At 47.2% G+C, this 23128-nt stretch overlaps 1 protein-coding gene across 9 annotated transcripts in view; it reads right to left on the bottom strand.

The window, feature by feature from the left end:
• Positions 1-23128, bottom strand: part of VPS11 (VPS11 core subunit of CORVET and HOPS complexes) — a 62936-nt gene that overhangs the window by 29261 nt on the left and 10547 nt on the right. The window contains exons 8-16 of one of the 9 annotated variants that reach the window (XM_065569185.1): positions 19722-19908; positions 19107-19250; positions 18441-18629; positions 14843-15004; positions 12167-12306; positions 11610-11812; positions 10865-11036; positions 10371-10593; positions 7606-8536 (exon numbers count right to left, since the gene is read on the bottom strand). The exons of 2 other annotated variants lie outside the window; for them this stretch is intronic. In XM_065569185.1, the coding sequence (XP_065425257.1) occupies positions 8372-8536; positions 10371-10593; positions 10865-11036; positions 11610-11812; positions 12167-12306; positions 14843-15004; positions 18441-18629; positions 19107-19250; positions 19722-19908 (1585 nt within the window). In that variant the 3' untranslated portion in view covers positions 7606-8371. Of the gene's footprint in view, positions 1-1355; positions 1492-1692; positions 1861-4175; positions 4646-7605; positions 8537-10370; positions 10594-10864; positions 11037-11609; positions 11813-12166; positions 12307-14842; positions 15005-18440; positions 18630-19106; positions 19251-19721; positions 19909-23128 lie in introns of those variants that run through there. 6 more of the 9 variants (XM_005299811.4, XM_008165592.4, XM_065569187.1 and 3 more) reach the window with 6 other exon arrangements.

The raw sequence follows: 23128 nt of genomic DNA, 5'->3' as shown, positions 1-23128 counted from the left end.
TTTAGTCAAGCATGCAATCAGGGCCAGATTTCCAATTAGGAACAGTAGGCACATGCCTAGGGACACCAGCATTCTAGGGTCACCTAAAAGTGCTATAAAAGTTAAAAAGTTAATACATACACGGTTAAAAGTGGTTAGCATAAACTTATTTTAAAAATTATAAACACCCCAATAATACAGTAGAACCTCACAGTTACAGACACCTCAGGAATGGAGGTGGTCCGTAACTCTGAAATGTCCGCAACTCCAAACAAGACTTTACGGACTTCAGACACCGAGGGGATGGAGGGATTGGGACTGCAGCCACAGGTAGGGGGGAGTCAGGGCTCTGGGGTATCAGGGCTTCTGATCCTCGGGTTTACCAGGGCTCAGGACTTTAGATCTGGGGGGAGCGCTGGGGCTCGGGGCTCGGGGCTTCAGCCCCACAGCTCCATTCCCGGCTTCTGCCCGGGGGGCAGGGGCGCCAGTGCTTGTACAGCTCCGCTACCAGTTTCAGCAGGGGAGGGGCGCGCCGGGGCTTGAGCTATGGTGGGAGCACTGGGGCTGAAACCAGCACTCCCCTCGTAGCTAAAGCCCCAAGCCCCAGCACTCTGCCTTCCGGGGCTGAAACGGGGAACAGAGCCGCAGGGCTGAAGCTCCGAGCCCCAGCATTCCCTCCGGGTCTAAAGCCCTGACCTTGGTGCTCCCAAAGGTCAGAAGCTTGGACCCCTTTAACTATTGAAGGAGAACTTTTAAAAATATATGGATTTTGAGGATATCATTAGCGCGTTTGCGAAGCAGAAGTCAAGGAAGATATCTGTGCAGTAAAGTGGCACTTACTTGCTACCTATGTGATTGTCAGCTGCAGGGGGGGGGGGGGGGGGAAGAGGTGCTGAAGAAGCTGTGCCTAGGGGCGCGCAAGGTATAAATCCAGCTCTGCATGCAATTTCTATTCATAGAGAGTCTATGGTACAGTTTGTTTCATTTCAGATTGGCACCGTATTTGACTATGGTTTCTTTAACATACAATGCCACTCAACCTTCTGTATCTTTCCTATATATTTTATAGCCTGGTACTACCATATTACAAAACCCATTCTCCTCCGCCTGAACAAAATCTAAATTACCCGTGTGTCTTTTTTTTTTTTGTTAAATCATTTTTAAGCCCCGTTAATTTAAATAAAAATTTGCAATATAGCTAAAGAGAGTATGTACCTAAACTTTAAACCTCAATAAAGCATTAAACTTTGCAAGTAAATTATAGTAAAAATCAAGAACACTCTACGCTGCCTTCTGTAGGACCAACCCATTTTCGTTCCATCATATTAACTTCAGAGTTTGTTCAGCATATTCAGGAGGAATTTGCTTTCACTTACCAATAGCCATGAAGTTAAGATTCTCATGGACAGTTAGGCAGGTGACAACTGTAGGTTTGTTACCCGGTATTGCTGGGAAAATCCTTGTGCAAAGAGGATTCCCACCATCTCGTTTCTCTAAGTTCCAGACTTTAACCTGCAAACAACGCAGACAGAATGTGAGTAGATATGGTTTTAAGGTATATTGAGTCCACTTCCTGGTCCCTTAAGTCCATTGGGCTAGAAATTAGTACATTATTTTTACACCTGAGACTTTCCCAAACTAATCCCAATACATTGTTCTCCCTCAGAAAAGCAAACAAGATGGGCTCATGTCCTCTTTGTCATTTTGATTTACCAGCGGGTTAATGCCTTCTTCATCTTCACCAACAGAAGCCAAGATGTTGTGCTGCTTCAGCTGGTACAGGTGAGTCACCCTCAGCTTGTAAGCCTGGAAACTGCTAAGCTGAAGGGAGCGTGGCAAGAACCAGATCTGACCTTCCATATGTAGATGATAGTCAAGGTACTTGTAGAAAAAAAATGAAACCACACATATCAGAACCAAACCCTTCTTAGGCTACCCTTATTAGTGACAGCTGGCCAAATATACTCACACTAGCTATTGTTCCAGAAACTGAGGTGATCAAAGGGCAACAAAATATTTAGAGAACATTTTAATGTGCAGGTAACCAGGAGTTGGAAGAGGCAGACATTTTATATGCTAAACGGCAACTGAAAAACAAAGCAACAGCTCTGCGCACACCTAACAGACATCCTACTATTAGTTTAGGGCCCAATGCTGCGAGGTACTAAACACTTTTGACTCCCAATGAAAAGCACTTAACGGGAGGCTTTCAGAACCTTACTGTATTGAACCCATAGTGTATTTCAAGATGAGGGTGGTTACCTTGTTTCTAGTACATAGATTAAATATTTTTGCCCATTGTACTCTTTCTAGTTCTTACCAACAGTGATTCTCAGCCACGCAGAACGCATTCACAAGTGTCTTCACATGCATCGTGCAACAAAGAAAATGGACTACACTTCCTAAAGCCTGATGGATTCCAAAAACACACATTAGGTCAGCAAAACCACTCCTTGTGGTTTCAGGGAATGCTTGCCATATCCCAGTTAACTACCCAAAACGCTCGTTCTATAAAGGAGAAATATTCTGAAATTGACTGCATTATATATATCACTCACACACTTCCCATTTCATTTCTCCACAAAACAGGTAGAGCACAGGTGGTGGGAGAGCAAGTTTCTTCCACTCCACACCGTCAATGTGCCTCAGCCCCACTCAGAAGCTCCCTCCTCTAGCAGTAAGTAGAGACTAGTTCAGACTATACAGTTCATCCAGCCCTAGACTCGTGGGCTGAGGTTGGCGGGGGAGCATTTGGTGCCAATTGCGATGGCCAAGTCTGTGCGTGAAACAGACATACGAATATTTGAACAGTACAGCACCAGCCAGGCATAAGGAGCAATCTTGTCACTGTGCTGCCGACTCCGGACTTATAGATTCATAGATTTTCTAGGACTGGAAGGGACCTCGAGAGGCCATCGAGTCCAGTCCCCTGCCTGCATAGCAGGATCAAATACTGTCTAGACCATCCCTGATAGACATTTATCTAACCTACTCTTAAATATCTCCAGAGATGGAGATTCCACAACCTCCCTAGGCAATTTATTCCAGTGTTTAACCACCCTGACAGTTAGGAACTTTTTCCTAATGTCCAACATAGATCTCCCTTGCTGCAGTTTAAACCCATTGCTTCTTGTTCTATCCTTAGAGGCTAAGGTGAACAAGTTTTCTCCCTCCTCCTTATGAGACCCTTTTAAATACCTGAAAACTGCTATCATATCCCCTCTCAGTCTTCTCTTTTAGAAACTAAACAAACCCAATTCTTTCAGCCTTCCTTCATAGGTCATGTTCTCAAGACCTTTAATCATTCTTGTTGCTCTTCTCTGGACCCTTTCCAATTTCTCCACATCTTTTTTAAAATGCGGTGCCCAGAACTGGACACAATACTCCAGCTGAGGCCTAACCAGAGCAGAGTACAGCGGAAGAATGACTTCTCGTGTCTTGCTCACAACACACCTGTTAATACATCCCAGAATCATGTTTGCTTTTTTTGCAACAGCATCACACTGTTGACTCATATTTAGCTTGTGGTCCACTATAACCCCTAGATCCCTTTCTGCCGTACTCCTTCCTAGACAGTCTCTTCCCATTCTGTATGTGTGAAACTGATTTTTTCTTCCTAAGTGGAGCACTTTGCCTTTGTCTTTGTTAAACTTCATCCTGTTTAACTCAGACCATTTCTCCAATTTGTCCAGATCATTTTGAATTATGACCCTGTCCTCCAAAGCAGTTGCAATCCCTCCCAGTTTGGTATCATCCGCAAACTTAATAAGCGGACTTTCTATGCCAATATCTAAGTCATTGATGAAGATATTGAACAGAGCCAGTCCCAAAACAGACCCCAGTGGTACCCCACTCGTTATGCCTTTCCAGCAGGATTGGGAACCATTAATAACAACTCTCTGAGTACGGTTATCCAGCCAGTTATGCACCCACCTTATAGTAGCCCCATCTAAATTGTATTTGCCTAGTTTATCGATAAGAATATCATGCGAGACCGTATCAAATGCCTTACTAAAGTCTAGGTATACCAAATCCACAGCTTCACCCTTAGCCACAAGGCTCGTTATCCTATCAAAGAAAGCTATCAGATTGGTTTGACATGATTTGTTCTTCACAATGACTTGGCCATTCCTAAAGCTCATCCCGTCGCACTGGCGCCCACGGAGGGGGAAAAGGCGCCCCAACCTCTTTCCTACCCGCTAGCATTCAAAGGAGGTGGGGGCCCCCGCTTCGCTCCCCCCGCAAACATCCAAGGTGGGAGAGGCCGCCAGACGGCGACCCCCGAGGGAGCCCCGAGCAAGGATATCCCCGAAAACCAGGCTGCCTCTGCCCGAGTCGCAGACGGTGATGCCCGGCGGAAGGGCGAAGGGCTTCCCCGCGCCGGCACCTCCCCCGTCGGTCCCGGGCGGCTCCTTCACCAGCTCCCTGTCAAAGAACACGAAGCGGCGCCACTGCAGGTAAGCAGCCATCTTGGCACCCAGAGCTGGACCCGGCGGGGGTCAGGTGACCGGGCCGCCGAGGACGCGCACGTGAGGGACGGCGGCGGCCTGGGAGCCTGTCACGTGGGACGCTGGGCAGGCGCTGTCCGCCTCGCCGCTGCCGGGAACTGTAGTTTTCTCGCGTGCAGGGGCGGGAGGAAAATCAAGCATGCGCGTAAGAGGCCGTGCCCCCGTCTCCCTACATGCCCCTCCCTCTGTGGTTTGCTCTCCCCCCCTTTCCCTGGGCTGGCGTGCGGGAGGGGTGAGAGCAGGGCTCTAACGGGGGGTGTGAGCTCTGGGATGGGCCCAGAAGTGAGGGGTTCAGGGTGTGGGAGGGACTCTGGGCTGGGGCAAGAGGTTGGGGTGCAGGGGGGCTAGGACAAGGCCAGGGATGAGGGGTTTGGGGTGAATGAGGGCTCCAGGCTGGGATGGGTGGCAGAGGAGTTAATGGTAGTGGGGTGCAGGCTCTGGGGTGTAGATAAGGGATTTTTTTGGGGGTAGGGGGAGAGAGAGAGAGACTCAGGGCTGGAGCTGGGGCTTACCTCAGGTGGCTCCCAGTCAGCGGGGCTGCAGAGATACCTTGTCACCCTAGGAGGAACACTATTCGATAACGCTTATCAGATGTTTACACAGTGCATGGCTCACCCGCAGGATAATGCTTCAATATAGCAGCATTGCTTTTTTAAAATGTTATTACACATACCACTTCAAACCAATCTCAGGGAAGGGCGCACCAGAGGAAAGTAGGCCCAAATAGTAGAGAGAGCCATTTAAAAAGCCTAAAATCATGGATCCCTGATGCAGCTAGTTTGATGGACACTGTTAAGATTACAATAATGAAGACCTGATAACAGTAACAAAAAACAAGCATTTCACACTAAAAATGCACATTTTTTTTTGTTTCAACCTAAAACCACTTGAGTTATCCCATTTCAGAATTATGTTAATTTATGAGACTAGATCACATAAAACAATAACATTGGTGATAGTTGTAGTTTTTTCATGTTTTCTCATTTTGCAAATGTTGAATTTCAAATTAACTGTTTCTTTATTGGAGGTTTACTAAGAAGCAAAAGCCTCTCCCTTCTACTGCATGGCAAATTTGAGGGCCAGATGACTTCCTGGTCTTGAGCTGGGGAAAGGAAGGCGGCTTTTTGTTGCTAGTGTTTTACCCGTGAAACCAGGAATTACATCACACCTCCCCATGGCTCATTAAAGACGTAAGAATCTTTATTCAGGTGTTGTTATGCCTATGTGTGATAGTGACATAGAACCCAGGGCTTTACACTGCCAGGCCATGGAGAAGGTGTACAGACCTCTTCCCCTGGAGCACGCACCTGCAAAACGAATTCATATGCAGCCATAGTGTTTTCACGGGGAGGATGCGTACAGTTTTCTGTGCCAGCTTATGCCTCATTAGCCCCACTGGGCATGCACACAAGGGACTTTATGGTCTGCATTAACATATTAAAGGAGGAAGCGTGTGTACAGGAGTCTTCACATGGGGTATGCATGAAGTTTCTATACATCTCTCCACCTTCAGGGCATGCACTGGCTCCTCACTCACCACCCGCCTCCAGCCACCAGGTGCATTCTTCCAGGGTTGTCTTCGGAGGGGAGCGCTATCCTTGTCCCATGTGCGCCAATGGAGTTGATGGGTCCTAGGTGACTTCTCCTGGCTCCTCTGAACATGGCCCAATGGGGCTCGTGGGGTCTGCAGCCCAGATTGGCTCGCAGAACTCAGCACTATTGGCTCCTCCCTCCCATGAGATTACCCTGCATCCAGGCCACAGGCTGTGCAAGATGCTGGGGCTGCTGCTGCTAATGGAACAACTGGTGGTGGACCTCGCACAGCTGGAGGTGAGTTCGGAGGCAGGAGCCCTCAGAATAGCCCTGCAGCACTAGCAACCCCCAGGGAATATAGGAAAGCAAAATCACTAGTAGCTATATGTAAACACACACAAAACAGCAGCAGGAAATAGTGTTATGTTGCTAGAACAGTGATTTCCACATACACCTCTACCCCGACATAACGCGACCCGATATAACACGAATTTGAATATAACGCGGTAAAGCAGCGCTCCGGGGGGCGCGGGGCTGCGCACTCCGGCGGATCAAAGCAAGTTCGATATAACGCAGTTTCACCTATAACGCGGTAAGATTTTTTGGCTCCCGAGGACAGCGTTATATCAGGGTAGAGGTGTATAGAGAAAAACATTGACTTTCTGTGCTTAAAGTCATCCCTGCTGAAGCCACAGTGGTCTCACTGCAATTACATCAGAGATGAATTTGGGCCAGTGTGCTCAGTTGCACAAAAACACGAAAAGCCCATCTGAGCTTTCTAGACACCAGGGCTCTCAGAAAACCAGTGTATTTGCATAAAGAACAGCCCAAAGGCCCATATTCTAGTTGAACAGAAGGCAGTTCCATGTTATCTGTTGTGTTATGTAAAAAGCAGGGGTTTAAACAAAGGTAAGTAAGGCCCTAAATTTATGCACAGGGAGGGATGGGGGGTTGCTGATCCACAGTGCCTGCCAGCGGGCAGGAGGCGCTGGGGGTGAGCTGATGGGGGGCTGCCGATGGGTGCTCAGCACCCACCATTGAGGTTCCCAACTCAGCAGTAATTTTAATAATACTGGGCCTGATGTTAGGAAAAACCTGTCAAACCTCAGAGTGATAACAGGGAATTCTTAAGTGATCAATATAATCAATACACAATCCATAGCTCAGCAACACAGTACTACAGAAATAGAGGGGATTTTCTGACAATTGCTTATGTGCAGTTAGTGGGCCTGGGATTTGCCTTTGGGGCAGCGTGAGGGACTGGAAGTTATTTTATATATAGATAAGATCAATATGCACTGTGTTAAACATTTTTTGCATTTCTATAAGAGAAAACCCTACATTTTACTTGTTATGAAGAAGTGTATTTTCTTCTCTTTTCAGATACATAACTTGTAGCTCCAAGAGCCCCTGCAGGGCAGATTATATCCCTAAATCATCACAGTCAGTTCACATTAAGAAAAAGCCTATGTTCACATTTCTCTGAGCTACAAAACATGCATAAATTCAAAGTATGTACATAAGAAATGTCTTACAGTAAGCAATTCTAACCTTTAAATGGAAAGACAGTTACAGCACAACTGAATTTGTGTGAGGTCACTTTTAATACAGGTGAAACATGGGTCGAGCAGCTGCCAGGAGAAATTCTGAACTCACATTTGAGTTGAATTTCTATCTACATGCCTATTAGGACATTCTTCATTACATAAAATCATCTCAGAGCAACCAAATGAAGCAATTACACCCCTAAAAGACCATCTGGCCCCAAATTCTTATTTTCCATCAGTGATAACCAAACTTGATCTCTGGCCTACAAGCAACTAAATTAAAAAACAAATCAACAAAAAACCCAAGACAAGCACACCACACAACACTCGACCATTGGACAAGAAACCCAATTATTTTTCGTAGCCTTCTGTTCTGTCAAGCTAGTATAGTGGTAATTAGGTGCAGCACTGGCTGACCCAGCCCACAGGACAATCAGTTACTGCCCAGCAGAAACCTGCTGCAAAAGGCTTTGTGCTGTGCAAATGTGACACCAGAGATTGCCCTGTAGCGTTGCAGACAGGTTGGTGTGCCCAGGGCTTAAGGCACTGTGAAGCTGTCAGAGGGGTGCTATGCACCATGACCTGTACTCAAACTCTCCCAGAAAGTGCACCGTTCTTTGCATCATATATATATCCCAACAACACGGTAGTTTTATAGCCACTTGAGCTCACATCCTCCCCAGTCAAGTTCCATCCGAGTTCATTGGCGGGGTTGAAAGAAATCAAGAAGCAACTAATTTACAGAGTCTTCAAGATAAGTATAGTACAAGATCCACAAGGAGGCGTCCCAGGGAAGGCATGGCTCTAGGTGCTGCGTTTTGTGTGTATGAGGAGTTCCCTCTGCAGGCCAGCATCAATAGTTGTGGCTGATTTACCTGGGGGCGGATCCGTGATGAGAGTGAGCTTGTTGAAAACCCCACGACCAAAGTAATCAGCAACAACAGAGAAGCCATCATTAGAGCACTTGAGCTGTCAAAGACAAAAAGAAGCTTCGTTAAAAGAGGGTTGGGTCCTGCTCCAAAAGCACTCATGCGCCATCTGCTGCAATCTCAACCATATTTAGTCACTTCATTTTGCAGCATTTGTGTTACATAAGCAAAGGAGCATTGTCACTCTTGGTGGAAGCTCTTATACTAATACACACCTCAAGAAAGGTTTTCTGCAGCTAGGATATTCAGCCTTCCTGATTATCCACATGTTCACCTAAATATTCAGTTCATCTCCATTTAAATCGTGTGCTGTCAAATCAAATTGAACCCTATGACCCTATGCTTTTGAACACCACCAACTTAGCATATGTTAAAGTACACACTGCCTTGTCTACATTAGATTTTTCTAACATTTTAAATCCTTGCTTAGAAAAGGTCTGACAGGAGAGACTCTACCTTTACAGTCTTAAACCTGCCTCGGCCAACTTGACCAACTATTTTCTACCTCCCTCAATTTCACTGTAATTTCAGATCAAACTGTTGTGCAGTGTTACTGTATGCTATTGCGCAGCTGTCATGTTCCACTCTACAGGTGGATGCCTTTCAGTGACAGCTGAAGGGAAATTACTTCTAGATACCTCCATTCGTAAAGCACAAAAGAATCCTTTGGTATGAAAGGCACCTCAGAGACAAGTAATTCAGCTACCAATGCTCCACAATTCAGGTTCAATAAGGACCTGTTTGCAAAGTAGCTTCATCCTTTCCTATTCTCAACAAGTCTCACAAACAGCACAGGAGCCTGAACTCCTGTGTATATTAACGCATACTGTTCACAGCAGCATGGGCGGCGAGTTCTATGGGCCCGTGGTGCTTGGGCACCAGGAATATTCCTGGCCCGGGGCCCATCTCCAGCACTGTTTGAGGGCGGGTCTCTCCCTTGGCCCAGCCTTCCACCCCTGGGCGCTTCCCCCCATGCATCCCCCGGGCGATTTAAAACGTCCCAGGGCCCCCACCCACCACTGGCAGCGCAGCAGAGCTGAGTGGCTTCCTGCCTGCTCGCTCCACATGGCTGCCGGCCCCTCCCTGCGGCCCCTTGGCGGGGTGGGTTTGTGTCTACACACGCTGCTCCCGCCCCAAGCATCCCTGTGGCCAATAGGAAGCTGCGGGGACAGCGCCTGGGGGAAGCTGCGTGCGGAGGCCCCCCGCCCTGCCTAGGAGTCCCAGGTAAGTGCTGCACCCCCTCAACCCCTCCTAGATCCTGCACCCCCACCCCTTTCCCACACCTCCCCCTTCTGCCCCCAAACTCCCTCCCAGAGCCTGCACCCAAACTCCAACCCAGAGCCTGCATCCCTCACCCCCTTCCCCCACACACCCTCCTGCCCCCAAACTCTCCCAGAGCCTGCACCCCAGCCCTCTACTCCCTCCCAGAGCCTACTCCCAAACTCCGTTTTCCAGAGCCTGCACCCCTTCCCGTCCCCAAACTCCCTCCCAGAGCCTGCACCTCGCATTCCAGACCCCCTCCCCCACCCAAACCTCTCACTCCTTCTGCACTCAAACTCCCTCCAAGGGCCTGTACCCTAATCATAGATGATAGAATCTCAGGGTTGGAAGGGACCTCAGGAGGTCATCTAGTCCAACCCCCTGCTCAAAGCAGGACTAATCCCATGTCCCAGCCCAGGGCCTGCACCCCAGACCTCCTCCCCCCACCCAAACTCCCTCCTAGAGCCTTAGGCAGTTAGGGGGCAGAGTTTGAGGGGGTGGGCTCTGGGCATTCTAGGCACCACCAAAATTTCTACAAACCTGCTGCCCCTGCCCAGCAGAGATTTAAACCCAGCAGGTATAAGGGGAAAGGGCAGTGATGGTGATACCCCTACCTGATGCTGAAACTGATCATGCAGATCTCTCTTCTGTTCTTGGGCTCGGATCATATCTGTGACCTTTCGGTTCTCTGGCAGGCAGGTGGGGCATTCTGAATCGCTCTCTGAGTAGCTCTCAAAGCAGTGCTGGTGAAAGGAATGACCACACAGGAAATGGACTGAAGGCAGCTCCAGGGCACTTGTACAGATGCTGCACTTTGTCTTCTGGAAAATCTTGGGACTGAGACAATTTGGGGGTGGGGAGAGAGAGAGAGACAGAATACGATTTTCCTTAAGAAAATTAAGAAATAGGACTACCCAAGGTAAGACACCCCAGAGTCAGTGCACCTGAGCAGCTGCTGAAGGCAGGATTTTCCCTCTAGGTCTCCAAAACCATATCAAGCTCACTCAACCACCGGGAACAGAACAGGAGGAGACCTTGGGGATGCACACTATAGGATGCTCAAACTAGATTTCTATATAGCCAGGGAGAGAGTGAGAGTCTCCGGCACCTGTTTTTGAGCTCTTCAATCTCCTGGCGGATCCTTGTGGTCTCTTCACGATATTTCTGAATCCTCTGCTCATCCTGTTCAATCTGGCGGCTCTGCTTCTGCAGCTTGTTGACAAGATAATCCTTAATCACCGACAGCGTGGCCGTGGAGTTATGCGCCAGAGTCTGCACAACTGAGAATAACCGGCACATTAATACAGAAACAAACCAAGAGCTGGAACCGCTATGCTGGTCTTAGCTGGACTGGTCTGTTCTGAAATGCCATCCAAAGACCGAAGGGCTCAGGGTTTTACTGAATTACAAAACTCTTGACTAAAACTCTAAACTTTAGACGGAATTAGACAGGGAAACTGTGGGTTCTAGTGACCAATGTGCTTAGGGGATTCCAGAAATAGACGACAGGAAGGTGCTTAGAGCCGGGCACTGGGAGTCAAGAAACCTGGATTCTATTCCAGTTTTGTCACCAGTTCATGGTCTGTCTTGGGCAAGTCACTTCACCAAAGGGGAAACCAAGGCACAGAGACTGAATGGGGATACTGCTTAGTCACAGGCAGGTTGTGAGGCTTGATTAGAATTCGTAAGCCCTCCCCTCAATCAGGGATCACTGGTATGTGCCTTCCCTACAGTGGAGGCTGCTAGTGGACTAGCAACATCTAAAGCTGCATTGACTATTGCATTCCTCCAAACTCTCTGTCCAGAGAGAGCTCATTCTAGCCCTATTTCCTTGCTGTACGTCTTGTCATTACCGAGCAGTGGAGGCATGAGGTTCTTGTTTTCAATATGCTTCAGTACTGCTGTGATGTATTCCTTGCAGTCCTCTTCTTTCCGGGCAAAATAGCTGAGGGCCTGTTCCCAGAGACAGGTCTCTTGGTCTCCATACAACTCACACACCTCAATCACCTTCCTGTACTGCTCATTCTGCATGTGATAATGCATGATCTGTTGGAAACTGAAAAAAGGGGAGCCGGGGGAGTGGAGGGGGGGGCGGCAGGTCAGTTGGTCAGCCCACCTCTCCCCTACTCACTGCTGCAGGGACCCCAGCCTGTCACCCGGCCACATAATTCCCCAACACTACTGCAAAGACCCAGTTCAGCCAGACCCTCCTACATTACATTACACCACCACTCTGCAAAAATAGCAGCAGAGACACAGGTTAATTTTTCAGCTTGGCAACTGACCTAGATCCCTGCTTTGAGACTTTCAGAGGACCCTCACCCTTACCTTCCTCTTGTAGTACATAAAGGGTTGTGGTCCAGTCCCTAAATCAATAAGGCTCAGTCCCTGGAAGGGAAGCTGCACTCACAGTTTGCCCTGTTCATAAAGGTAGAGGACACCATCCTTGAAATTGTGCATCTGACATAGGACCAAAGCCTTATGGAAGACTGTTCTGAACCTTCCACTCTTCAGCAGGGTGATGGCTTCACTGTGCAGCTTCTCTTTGACCTGCAAAGGAGAGAGAACCAAACAGAGCGTTAAGCTCCAGGAGCTTGGCAAATAATAAGAACGGCCATACCGTGTCAGACCAAAGGTCCGACAAGCCCAGTATCCTGTCCTCTGACAGTGGCCAATGGCAGGTGCCCCAAAGGGAATGAACAGAACAGGTTATCATCAAGTGATCCATGCCCTGTCTCCCAATCCCAGCTTCTGGCAAACAGAGGCTAGGGACACCATTCCTGCCCATCCTGGCTAATAGCCACTGATGGACCTATCTTCCATGAATCTATCTAGCTCCCTTTTGAACCCTGTTATAGTATTGGCCTTCACAACACCATCTGGCAAGGAGTTCCAGAGGTTGACAGTGCGATGCGTGAAAAAATACTTTCTTGTGTTTGTTTTAAACCTGCTACCTATTAATTTCATTTGGTAGCCCCTTGTTCTTGTATTATGAGAAGGAGTAAATAACACTTCCTTATTTACTTTCTCTACATCAGTCATGATTTTCTAGACCTCTATCATATCCCCCCTTAGTCGCCTCTTTTCCAAGCTGAAAAGTCCCAGTCTTATTAATCTCTCCACATACGGAAGCCGTTTTATACCCCTAATCATTTTTGTTGCCCTTTTCTGAACCTTTCCCAATTCCAATACATCTTTTTTGAGATGGGGCAACCACATCTGCATGCAGTATTCAAGGTGTGGGCATACCATGGATTTATATAAAGGCAATATGATATTTTCTGTCTTATCTATCCCTTTCTTGATGATTCCCAACATTCTGTTAACTGTTTTGACTGCCTCTGCACATTGAGTGGATGATTTCAGAGAACTATCCACAATGACTCCAAGATCTCTTTCTTGAGTGGTAACAGCTAATTTAGACCTCATCATTGTATATGTATATTTAGGATTATGTTTTCCAATGTGCATTACTTTGTATTTATCAACATTAAATTTCATCTGCCATTTTGTTCCCCAGTCACCCAGTTTGTGAGATCCTTTTGTAGCTCTTCGCAGTCTGCCTGGGACTTAAATATCTTGAGTAGTTTTGTATCATCTGCAAATTTTGCCACCTCACTGTTTACCCCTTTTTCCAGATCGTTTATGAATATGTTAAATAGGACTGGGCCCAGTACAGCTCCCTGGGGGACACCACTATTTACCTCTCTCCATTCTGAAAACGGACCATTTATTCCTACCCTTTGTTTCCTATTTTGTAACCAGTTACCAATCCATGAAAGAACCTTCCCTCTTATCCCATGACTGCTTACTTTGCTTAAGAGCCTTTGGTGAGGGACTTTGTCAAAGGCTTTCTGAAAACCTAAATACACTATATCCACTGGATCTCCTTTGTCCCCAATCTTGTTGACCCCCTCAAAGAATTCTAGTAGATTGGTGAGGCATGATTTCCCTTTACAAAAACCATGTTGACTATTTCCCAACAAATTATGTTCATTTGTGTGTCTGACAATTTTGTTCTTTATGATAGTTTCAACCAATTTGCCCAGTACTGAAGTAAGGCTTACTGGCCTGTAGTTGCCAGGGTCACCTCTGGAGCCCTTTTTAAAAATTGGTGTCACATTAGCTATCCTCCAGTCATTTGGTACAGAAGCTGATTTAAATGATAGGTTACAGACTACAGTTAGTAGTCCTACAATTTCACATTTGGGTTCCTTCAGGACTCTTGGGTGAATACCATCAGGTCTTGGAGACTTATTACTGGTTATCAATTTGTTCCAAAACCTCCTCTACTGACACCTCAATTTGGGACACCCCAAGGACCAGACATCTACCCTGCAGCTCTCCAGTGGGCTGAGGAGCAGGGGGGGGAGAGGAGGAGGAGGAGTTTGCTCTGTTCTTCCCCTTTCCCTATTAAAAGAATAAGAGGAATTCTCCTTGGCCTTGATTAGCAAAGAAATACTCAGTGATCAAGGTGGTTGCTGGGAGCCAGTTTTCAGAATAGAAAGGGTGCAGGTGAGTGAGACAAGGCACTCTCCCAAGGGGTCATAATTCTCCAGCACCCACAATCAATGAGACCCTTAGGCACTGCGTCCAGCCTAACCTAATAGAATGTAATAGATGGACTGTGCTGGTTTGTCCATTCATCTGTCCAGCACAGCATGCTTGGGTCACCCTGTATTAACACCACATACGAGCAGAGCTTAGAGCAGGGTTCGGCAACCTTTCAGAAGTGGTGTGCCGAGTCTTCATTTATTCACTCTGATTTAAGGTTTCGCCTGCCAGTCATACATTTTAATGTTTTAAGAAGGTCTCTTTCTATAAATCTATAATGTATAACTAAACTATTGTTGTATGTAAAGTAAATAAGGTTTTTAAAATGTTTAAGAAGCTTCATTTAAAATTAAATTAAAATGCAGAGCCCCCTGGACCGGTGCCAGGACCCAGGTAGTGCGAGTGCCACTGAAAATCAGCTCATGTGTTGTAGGTTGCCTACCCCTGGCTTAGAGGTTGAAAAATGATGCAAATAGAAATGGTGGGCCCACCAAAGCCCCTTCTCTAGCTACAGGGTGAAAGGAGCTCAAACCTGCAGATCCTGTTCATGTGCCCAGTTCTGGAGTCGAAGTTCCAGCAGCGTGTCATAGACGCCCTGGGGAGAGTCAGACTGCACCTCTGTCATGTGCTCCAGAAAAGCCTTCAGCTCCCGGGAGTTGTTTGCAAAGACTGGAATGAACTCCTCAGAATTAGCCTTTAACACAAGCCAGAAAGAAAGTCAGATACACTGTCCAATCCCAAGTACATGTCTCTCTGTAGCACTCAGCACCCCATATTTCCTCATGGTGATGTAATTATTATATGATTTGTACAAAGTATGCCTTGTGAGGTATTTTAAAAGTCTTGATCTGCTAAACATTAATATCTTGTTGGATTGTATGCGCTATCATCATATGTGAAGTTATGAAATCTTGCTATGTGAGAGTTACTAAAGTATGATGTGAGGCTGGAAACACCCACTGCTAGCCTTTCGGGTACGACAATGAAGAAGCTAGACAGTGCTAACGGCCCATCAAAGACAATAGCCATGGAAAAGGCTTGTCCTCACCTGTGGACACTTCAGCCAGCCTATGGATAATGGCTGCTATGCTATGCTGGGAGAGCAATACAGCAGTGCACGGACAACCAGGAAGTTTTTGGAAAGTGTAGGGGACAATTTCCTGGTACAAGTGCTGGAGGAACCAACTAGGGGCAGAGCTTTTCTTGACCTGCTGCTCACAAACAGGGGAGAATTAGTAGGGGAAGCAAAAGTGGACGGGAATCTGGGAGGCGGTGACCATGAGATGGTCGAGTTCAGGATCCTGACACAAGGAAGAAAGGAAAGCAGCACAATACGGACCCTGGACTTCAGAAAAGCAGACTGACTCCCTCAGGGAACTGATGGGCAGGATCCCCTGGGAGAATAACATGAGGGGGAAAAAGAGTCCAGGAGAGCTGGCTGTATTTTAAAGAATCCTTATTGAGGTTGCAGGAACAAACCATCCCAATGTGTAGAAAGAATAGTAAATATGGCAGGCGACCAGCTTGGCTTAACAGTGAAATCCTTGCTGATCTTAAACGCAAAAAAGAAGCTTACAAGAAGTGGAAGATTGGATAAATGACCAGGCAGGAGTATAAAAATATTGCTCAGGCATGCAGGAGTGAAATCAGGAAAGCCAAATCATACTTGGAGTTGCAGCTAGCAAGAGATGTTAAGAGTAACAAGAAGGGTTTCTTCAGGTATGTTAGCAACAAGAAGAAAGTCAAGGAAAGTGTGGGCCCCTTACTGAATGCGGGAGGCAACCTAGTGACAGAGGATGTGGAAAAAGCTAATGTACTCAATGCTTCTTTTGCTTCTGTCTTCACAAACAAGGTCAGCTCCCAGACTACTGCACTGGGCAGCACAGCATGGGGAGGAGGCGACCAGCCCTCCGTGGAGAAAGAAGTGGTTCAGGACTATTTAGAAAAGCTGGACGAGCACAAGTTCATGGGGCCGGATGCGCTGCATCCGAGAGTGCTAAAGGAGTTGGCAGATGCGATTGCAGAGCCATTGGCCATTATCTTTGAAAACTCATGGCGATCGGGGGAGGTCCCGGATGACTGGAAAAAGGCTAATGTAGTGCCCATCTTTAAAAAAGGGAAGGAGGAGGATCCGGGGAACTACAAGCCAGTCAACCTCACCTCAGTCCCTGGAAAAATCATGGAGCAGGTCCTCAAGGAATCAATTCTGAAGCACTTAGAGGAGAGGAAAGTGATCAGGAACAGTCAGCATAGATTCACCAAGGGAAAGTCATGCCTGACTAACCTAATTGCCTTCTATGACGAGATAACTGGCTCTGTCGATGAGGGGAAAGCAGTGGAAGTGTTATTCCTTGACTTTAGCAAAGCTTTTGATACAGTCTCCCACAGTATTCTTGCCGGCAAGTTAAAGAATTATGGGCTGGATGAATGGACTATAAGGTGGATAGAAAGCTGGCTAGATCGTCGGGCTCAACAGGTAGTGATCAATGGCTCCATATCTAGTTGGCAGCCGGTATCAAGCGGAGTGCCCCAAGGGTCAGTCCTGGGGCCGGTTTTGCTCAATATCTTCATTAACGATCTGGAGGATGGCGTGGACTGCACCCTCAGCAAGTTTGCGGATGACACTAAACTGGGAGGAGTGGTAGATACACTGGAGGGTAGAGATAGGATACAGAAGGACCTAGACAAATTAGAGGACTGGGCCCAAAAAAATCAGATGAGGTTCAACAAGGACAAGTGCAGAGTCCTGCACTTAGGATGGAAGCATCCAATGCACTGCTACAGACTAGGGACCAAATGGCCAGGAAGCAGTTCTGCAGAAAAGGACCTAGGGGTCACAGTGGATGAGAAGCTGGATACGAGTCGACAGTGCGCCCTTGTTGCTAAGAAGGCTAATGGCATTTTGGGCCGTATAAGTAGGGGCATGGCCAGCAGATCGAGGGACGTGATCATTCCCCTCTATTCGGCATTGGTGAGGCCTCATCTGGAGTACTGTGTCCAGTTTTGGGCCCCACAGTACAAGAAGGATGTGGAAAAATTGGAAAGAGTCCAGCAGAGGGCAACGAAAATGATTAGGGGGCTGGAGCACATGACTTATGAGGAGAGGCCGAGAGAACTGGGATTGTTTAGTCTACAGAAAAGAAGAATGAGGGGGGATTTGATAGCTGCTTTCAATTACCTGAAGGGGGTTCCAAAGAGGATGGATCTAGACTGTTCTCAGTGGTACCAGATGACAGAACAAGGAGTAACGGTCTCAAGTTGCAGTGGGGGAGGTTTAGTTGGATATTAGGAAAAACTTTTTCACTAGGAGTGTGGTGAAGCACTAGAATAGGTTACCTACGGAGGTGGTGGAATCTCTTTCCTTAGAGGTTTTTAAGGTCAGGCTTGACAAGGCCCTCCCAACGTTTCTAGGGAACAGAAGCCACATGGACCCTTGTGTCCCATTGACTAGGATGCAGTGGTGGGGAACTAGAGGGTGCTGGTGGGACCTACCGGTCCAAGCAATCCAATTTCCCTGCTCCAAAGCCTCTGCCAACACATCATCAACTCCCCTTAGGGTGGTGATGGGAGGATGGGCTCTGCTCATATGTTCCAGTGCAGAGGTTTGGGAAGAGAGGGGGAGGAACTAGTGAAGAGAGTTGCCTAGTGCTTAAAGCAGAGCCTTGGGAGCTACTGCTCCTGTTCTAGTCACAGCTCTGCCATGGATTGTACAGCCTTGGACAGGTCACTTCACCATTGCCTCTGTTTACCCAGAGGAGAGGAGAGATCAATCTGGGACCAGACCCGAGGTCTCCAGCTTCTTGTTCACTTAAGAAGCAATTATACAGGTAGCGGTAGTAAAGATGCCACCTCTCCCATGATCCAAAAGTGTCAGTATTTTTCCAATGCAATGCATGAGTCTTCAGACCTACCCAATACCATAAGGTGACCCCCTGGTCTGTTAAGTCTTCAATAGCAATGGAACAAAGCACTAGGTTTCTTATGGCATCTGTGACCCCACGTCTCCATGGGAAACGTCCCTTTGCTCCAACACTTTCTAGTCATATTTGTCAGCTATGAAATCATCAAATTAGCTACATCTCCTCACTCAACCTCTCAAGGGCACACTGGTTCAGTTACCCAGATCTTACCTTTTTCCCCTCCAGCATCCCAGAGCCTTCACGATCTCCTGTTGGCCGGTAGTCCGTGCATAGGATCTTCAGCAGTTCCGTGGTCTCATTGGGGACATGGTGCATCAGGATTTTGCCATACCGCTTCATGTTACTTTCTGCCTGGTCAAAGGGCAGCTTGCCAATGTACTGCAAGGCCTCCTGGTAATTCTGCAAGGGAGAGCTGGTGATAGTCATATGGTACCACCCTCTGTAATTCAGATACAAAAGCCAAAGCCCTCTCTGCACAATAGCCAACATGCAGGGAAACAATGCAGTATTTTATTTAAAACAAACAAACAAACAAACAAAAAGGGTATCCCAAATGATAACTTTGCCCACCAACGAAATGCGGCCATCTGTGGGGTGAGATGGTGGCAGCCAGATGGACAACTGGCACTGATCCAGGACAAAACAACTATCCCAGTAGCAGCACCTGAAGTAAGAGCACATTTAAGCCCTGTGTAATTACTTATATGCCTCAGAGGTAAGTCTGACTAGTGCACAATGCTAGCAGTTGTTCATACTGCTAGCACAATTGTCCCCTGAGCAGCTTAGACTCCCATGCTGCATGGAGGAGCATTCCTGACAGAGAGGCTTTCACACCATATAGGGATCAAACAGAAATAGTTAAAGGTATCTTCTCACCTTGATGTCCTCCAGCTGGATTTTGAGGAACCATTCATGGTGTGCATGCTTCTCTGCCAGGTACACAGCATGGGAAAAGTAACCTGCTTGACGGAGTACCTTGATTGCTGTCTCCACATCAAAGTGGACCTCACTCTCACTGGTCTGCAAGGAGGAAATGATGGGGCATTATTGGGGGAGAGGGAGAGAGATAGGCCTGATATGGATTTGCAGACATCTGGCCTATCAGCAAGAGTCCTCTAGGCTGTTGGCAAAGACAGACCAGCTTCCATGCATGAGGACCCAAACAGCAACTGTTAAATTCCTCTCATGCAAGACAAGCATTGCATGTGCAGATAGCCATTGTTCTAGTTAGATTTCTAAGATTTAATCACACTAGGAAAACAAAATCTTCCATGCTCAAAGCTTAAGATGGCAAATCAAAACAATGCTGCTGTGGTGCTGGAAGTTTAGAGATATGTGCACATGTGCATGAGGATGTTAAGGACTAATCTAGCAGCCCTTATGCGGGCAAAGCTACTACTGGAATCAGTCTACCATGTTGCTATTGCCCTTTTTCTAATCACTGTACTAACCTGATGGTTTTGCATAACTACTTTTACCTTCCCCCATTACCTTGATGAACTCCTCCAGTTTGGAGCTGTCTTTGAGTTTGGTGTAGCAGTTTAGCAGCAGGGTGGTGTGGTCTGCGTTGGCAAGGGACTGTAGGTGGAGTGTCTGCAAGTACGCAGTCAGGTTGTGTATACGCTGAGCATCTAAGAACTTCCGGATCACATAAGATGGCTCTAGCTTCCCAATGGTTCTTGAGAGAAAAGTGACATGAGGGCTCTACTTTCAATAAGCCAGAGATAAGAGAATTGACAGCACAGCAATAAAGCTCTGGACACCAACAGGAACCCACCCACTAGGGTCCCAGCTATGTTTCAGAAATAATGACTGGTCAGACCATAATACCATCCATCCTCACATGTAGTGCAGCAAACTTAATACTCTGCCCCAGAGGCCTCGGATTAAGGTTGGGGTGGAAACACATGACGACTTAACATCTTATTTTAAGGGAAGGTGTGGGGGTTTTGACACACAACTGAGTTAAGACCACCTCAAAAAGGGTTTAAAAACAAGGTTTCCTGAGCCCTATAGTCAGAGCTCTTCTCCCCACTTCAACATCTTAGCCACTATTATCCTGCTATTACACTGTTGTGATCACAACTCTATAGTAAAATTTATGTCAACACTACATAAACCCCAAGAATCCCAGAAACAGAAATACTGGTTCTAAATAAGACAGACAGTAGTTCTTGCTTAGAGCTGTCTCTTGCTAATACCCCACTTTATGAAACTTTAAAAGGCCACTTGTCAAGTTATTTTAGGCCCAAAAATGCAGGTTTTGTTAAAGTTGTATATACCGTGGTATAAAGAAATGTATGAGATGTTTGTTTGTTTTTAAATATTTCACTGAATGTAGTCTTATTTTTTTAAACATTCCCCAGGTGTTACATACGAATTACCAGATGGATCAGATCTGTGATTCATCTAGTCCATTATCCTGCCTATGGCAATGTTTGGCACCAAATACTTCAGAGAAAGGTACAAGAAACCTCACAGTAGGCAGATTTGGGATAATCTGTCCCCCCATGAAGACCTCATCCTAATCCCAAAAAATTAGATTGGCTACTTGAAGCAATTTTTGTCCGCATTAACTATTGTATCACTAAGGCCTGGTCTACACTACAAACTTAGGTCAACGGAAACCATGTTATGTCAATCTATTAATATATGTCTCTACAATACGGAGTCCCTTCCGCTGACCTACGTTGTTGTAAAGTCGACTTCTTTATTCCACCTCTGCGAGAGGCGAAGCACTTGATTCGACATCCACGGGTCAACAGAGGCTAGTGTAGACACTGCGTTGTGTAATTCAAATGAATTGGCCTCCAGGAGGTGTCCCACAGTGTTCTGCTGTGACCGCTCTGGAAAGCGCTTTCAACTCCACTGCATGGCAACCAGATACATAGGAAACAGCCCCTCCCCTGTTAAAGCCCCAGGAACGTTTGAAGTTTCATTTCCTGTTTGATCAGCGTGGAGAGCTCGCCAGCACAGCTGATCACGGAGACTCAATGCCACAAACGAGCTCCAGCATGGAGTACACAAGGGGGGGTGGATCTTATTGCTGTGTGGGGAGAAGAGTCTGTGCAGGCACAGCTCTGATTCAGCAGAAGAAACACTGACATCTATGCCAAGATCACGCGGTGCATGCGGGAGATGGGCTACACCAGGGACACACTGCAATGCTGCGTGAAAATAAAGGAGTTTCTGCAAGCATACCAGAAGACAAGGGAGGTGAACAGTCATTCTGGTTCCGCCCCACAAACACGCCGTTTTTATGAGGAGCTGCAGATGATTCTTGATGGCGACCCCACCACTACCCCAAAATGGAGTGTGGATACCTCCCAGGAGTCCTGGGCCACTTCGGGCAACAACAAGGAGGACATTGTTGACGATGAAGAGGAGGAGGAGAATGGGAGGCAGGCAAGCAGAGGATCCATTCTCCACAACAGCCAAGAACTGTCTTTAACCAGTGAGCCCATTCCTTCGCAGGAACAGGTGACTGCTGAGCAGGATACCGGGAAGGCACCTCTGGTGACTACACATTTCCAATCAAACTGTAGGGTTTACGTGCTATTATTTTTTTGTTTAATCCGAACAAAAATGGAGGTGTAGTGGGTATCGGTGGCCACTCCAGCTACGCAGAGATTATTTATGTGCCAGGGATGGCCTGGAAATCCTCCATGGAGATCTCTATGAAGCTTTCATGGAGGTACTCTGCAATCATTTGCAGGTTTCTGGGAAGGGCTGCCTTATTTTTTCCCACCACAGTAGGGCACTTTCCCGCGCCACTCCAGTATTAACTCTGCTGACATTGCAGCACATGGCATTGCAGCATAAGGATTAGGTCTGTACCCAGACGCCTGCAGCATCTGCTCCCTTGCTACCTCTGTTCCCCTCAAGAGATGCATTGGGTCTCCTAGGGGAAATGGGGGAAGTTTTCAATGCAAGCCCTTGAACCACAAACAATACAACAAGTAATCCGCCTCCCTTTGGTGAAATCTGGGTCACGCAACCACGCTTTCCCTCAGGTGCCGTGGCTGTGGTTGGAAGGGATTACAGTGGATGGGTGGGGGGGCAGCTTCCTGTGTGTCTCCCTCCCCTGAAACCTAGTGCCGCCTTTATAAAAAACACAAACTATTTGGGGAGCTTTACGATGGTGCCTGTCCTCAAGCACCATCCAGGTTGCTAGGGGAAAGGGGGCATTTCTCAAGTGTCCAACTATGCTCCCAATGATGTCTTCACAAAAGCAGCAGCACAAAACCTGTCGCCCATGCCTCGTGGCCTTACTCACCTTGGCTGGAGCAGCAAACCGACTCTTGCAAGAGCTAGCAGTTGTGATTATGTTGTGGTGTGCAGTGAAGTGTATTAAGGGGTGTGGTTTTTTAATACAAATAATCAACCTTGCACCAGAAACAATGTATGCCCTGTCAATGGTACCCTTGTGCTTTGAATTCCTTGCAGTTGAAATCTTGTTCGTTGCCATATTTTCCACACCGGGACAGAGACTTTCTCAGATTAGAAGGTGGAAAAAGAAGACTCGGGAGGACGTTGAAGGAGTTAACGCATGCCTCACAGACAGCTGTGACAGAGAATGGAGGATTTCACTCTCCGAGAACCTGCCATGGACAGGAGAGCATGCAAGGAACAAGAGCGTGCCATGCAGGATGAGATGCTGCAGATTATGAAGGAGCAATCAGACATGTTGAGGCGTCTGGTTGAGCTTCCAGAAAGGCTGCTGGATGCTAGACTCCCTCTGCAGTCTGTGCAGAACTGCCTGCCATCATCGCCTAGTTCTCAATCCTCATCCCCAAAATGTCCTATGAGGCGGGGGGGAGAGGGGTTTTGGAGGAAAGAATCTGTATCCCTTGCACTTAACACCAGTGCAAGGTGAAAAAGGACAAACTTTCGAGCTA

Source organism: Chrysemys picta, chromosome 16 (genome assembly GCF_011386835.1).
Source record: "Chrysemys picta bellii isolate R12L10 chromosome 16, ASM1138683v2, whole genome shotgun sequence".
Taxonomy (NCBI): Eukaryota; Metazoa; Chordata; order Testudines; family Emydidae; genus Chrysemys; species Chrysemys picta.
This window is presented reverse-complemented; position numbering and strand designations above follow the sequence as displayed.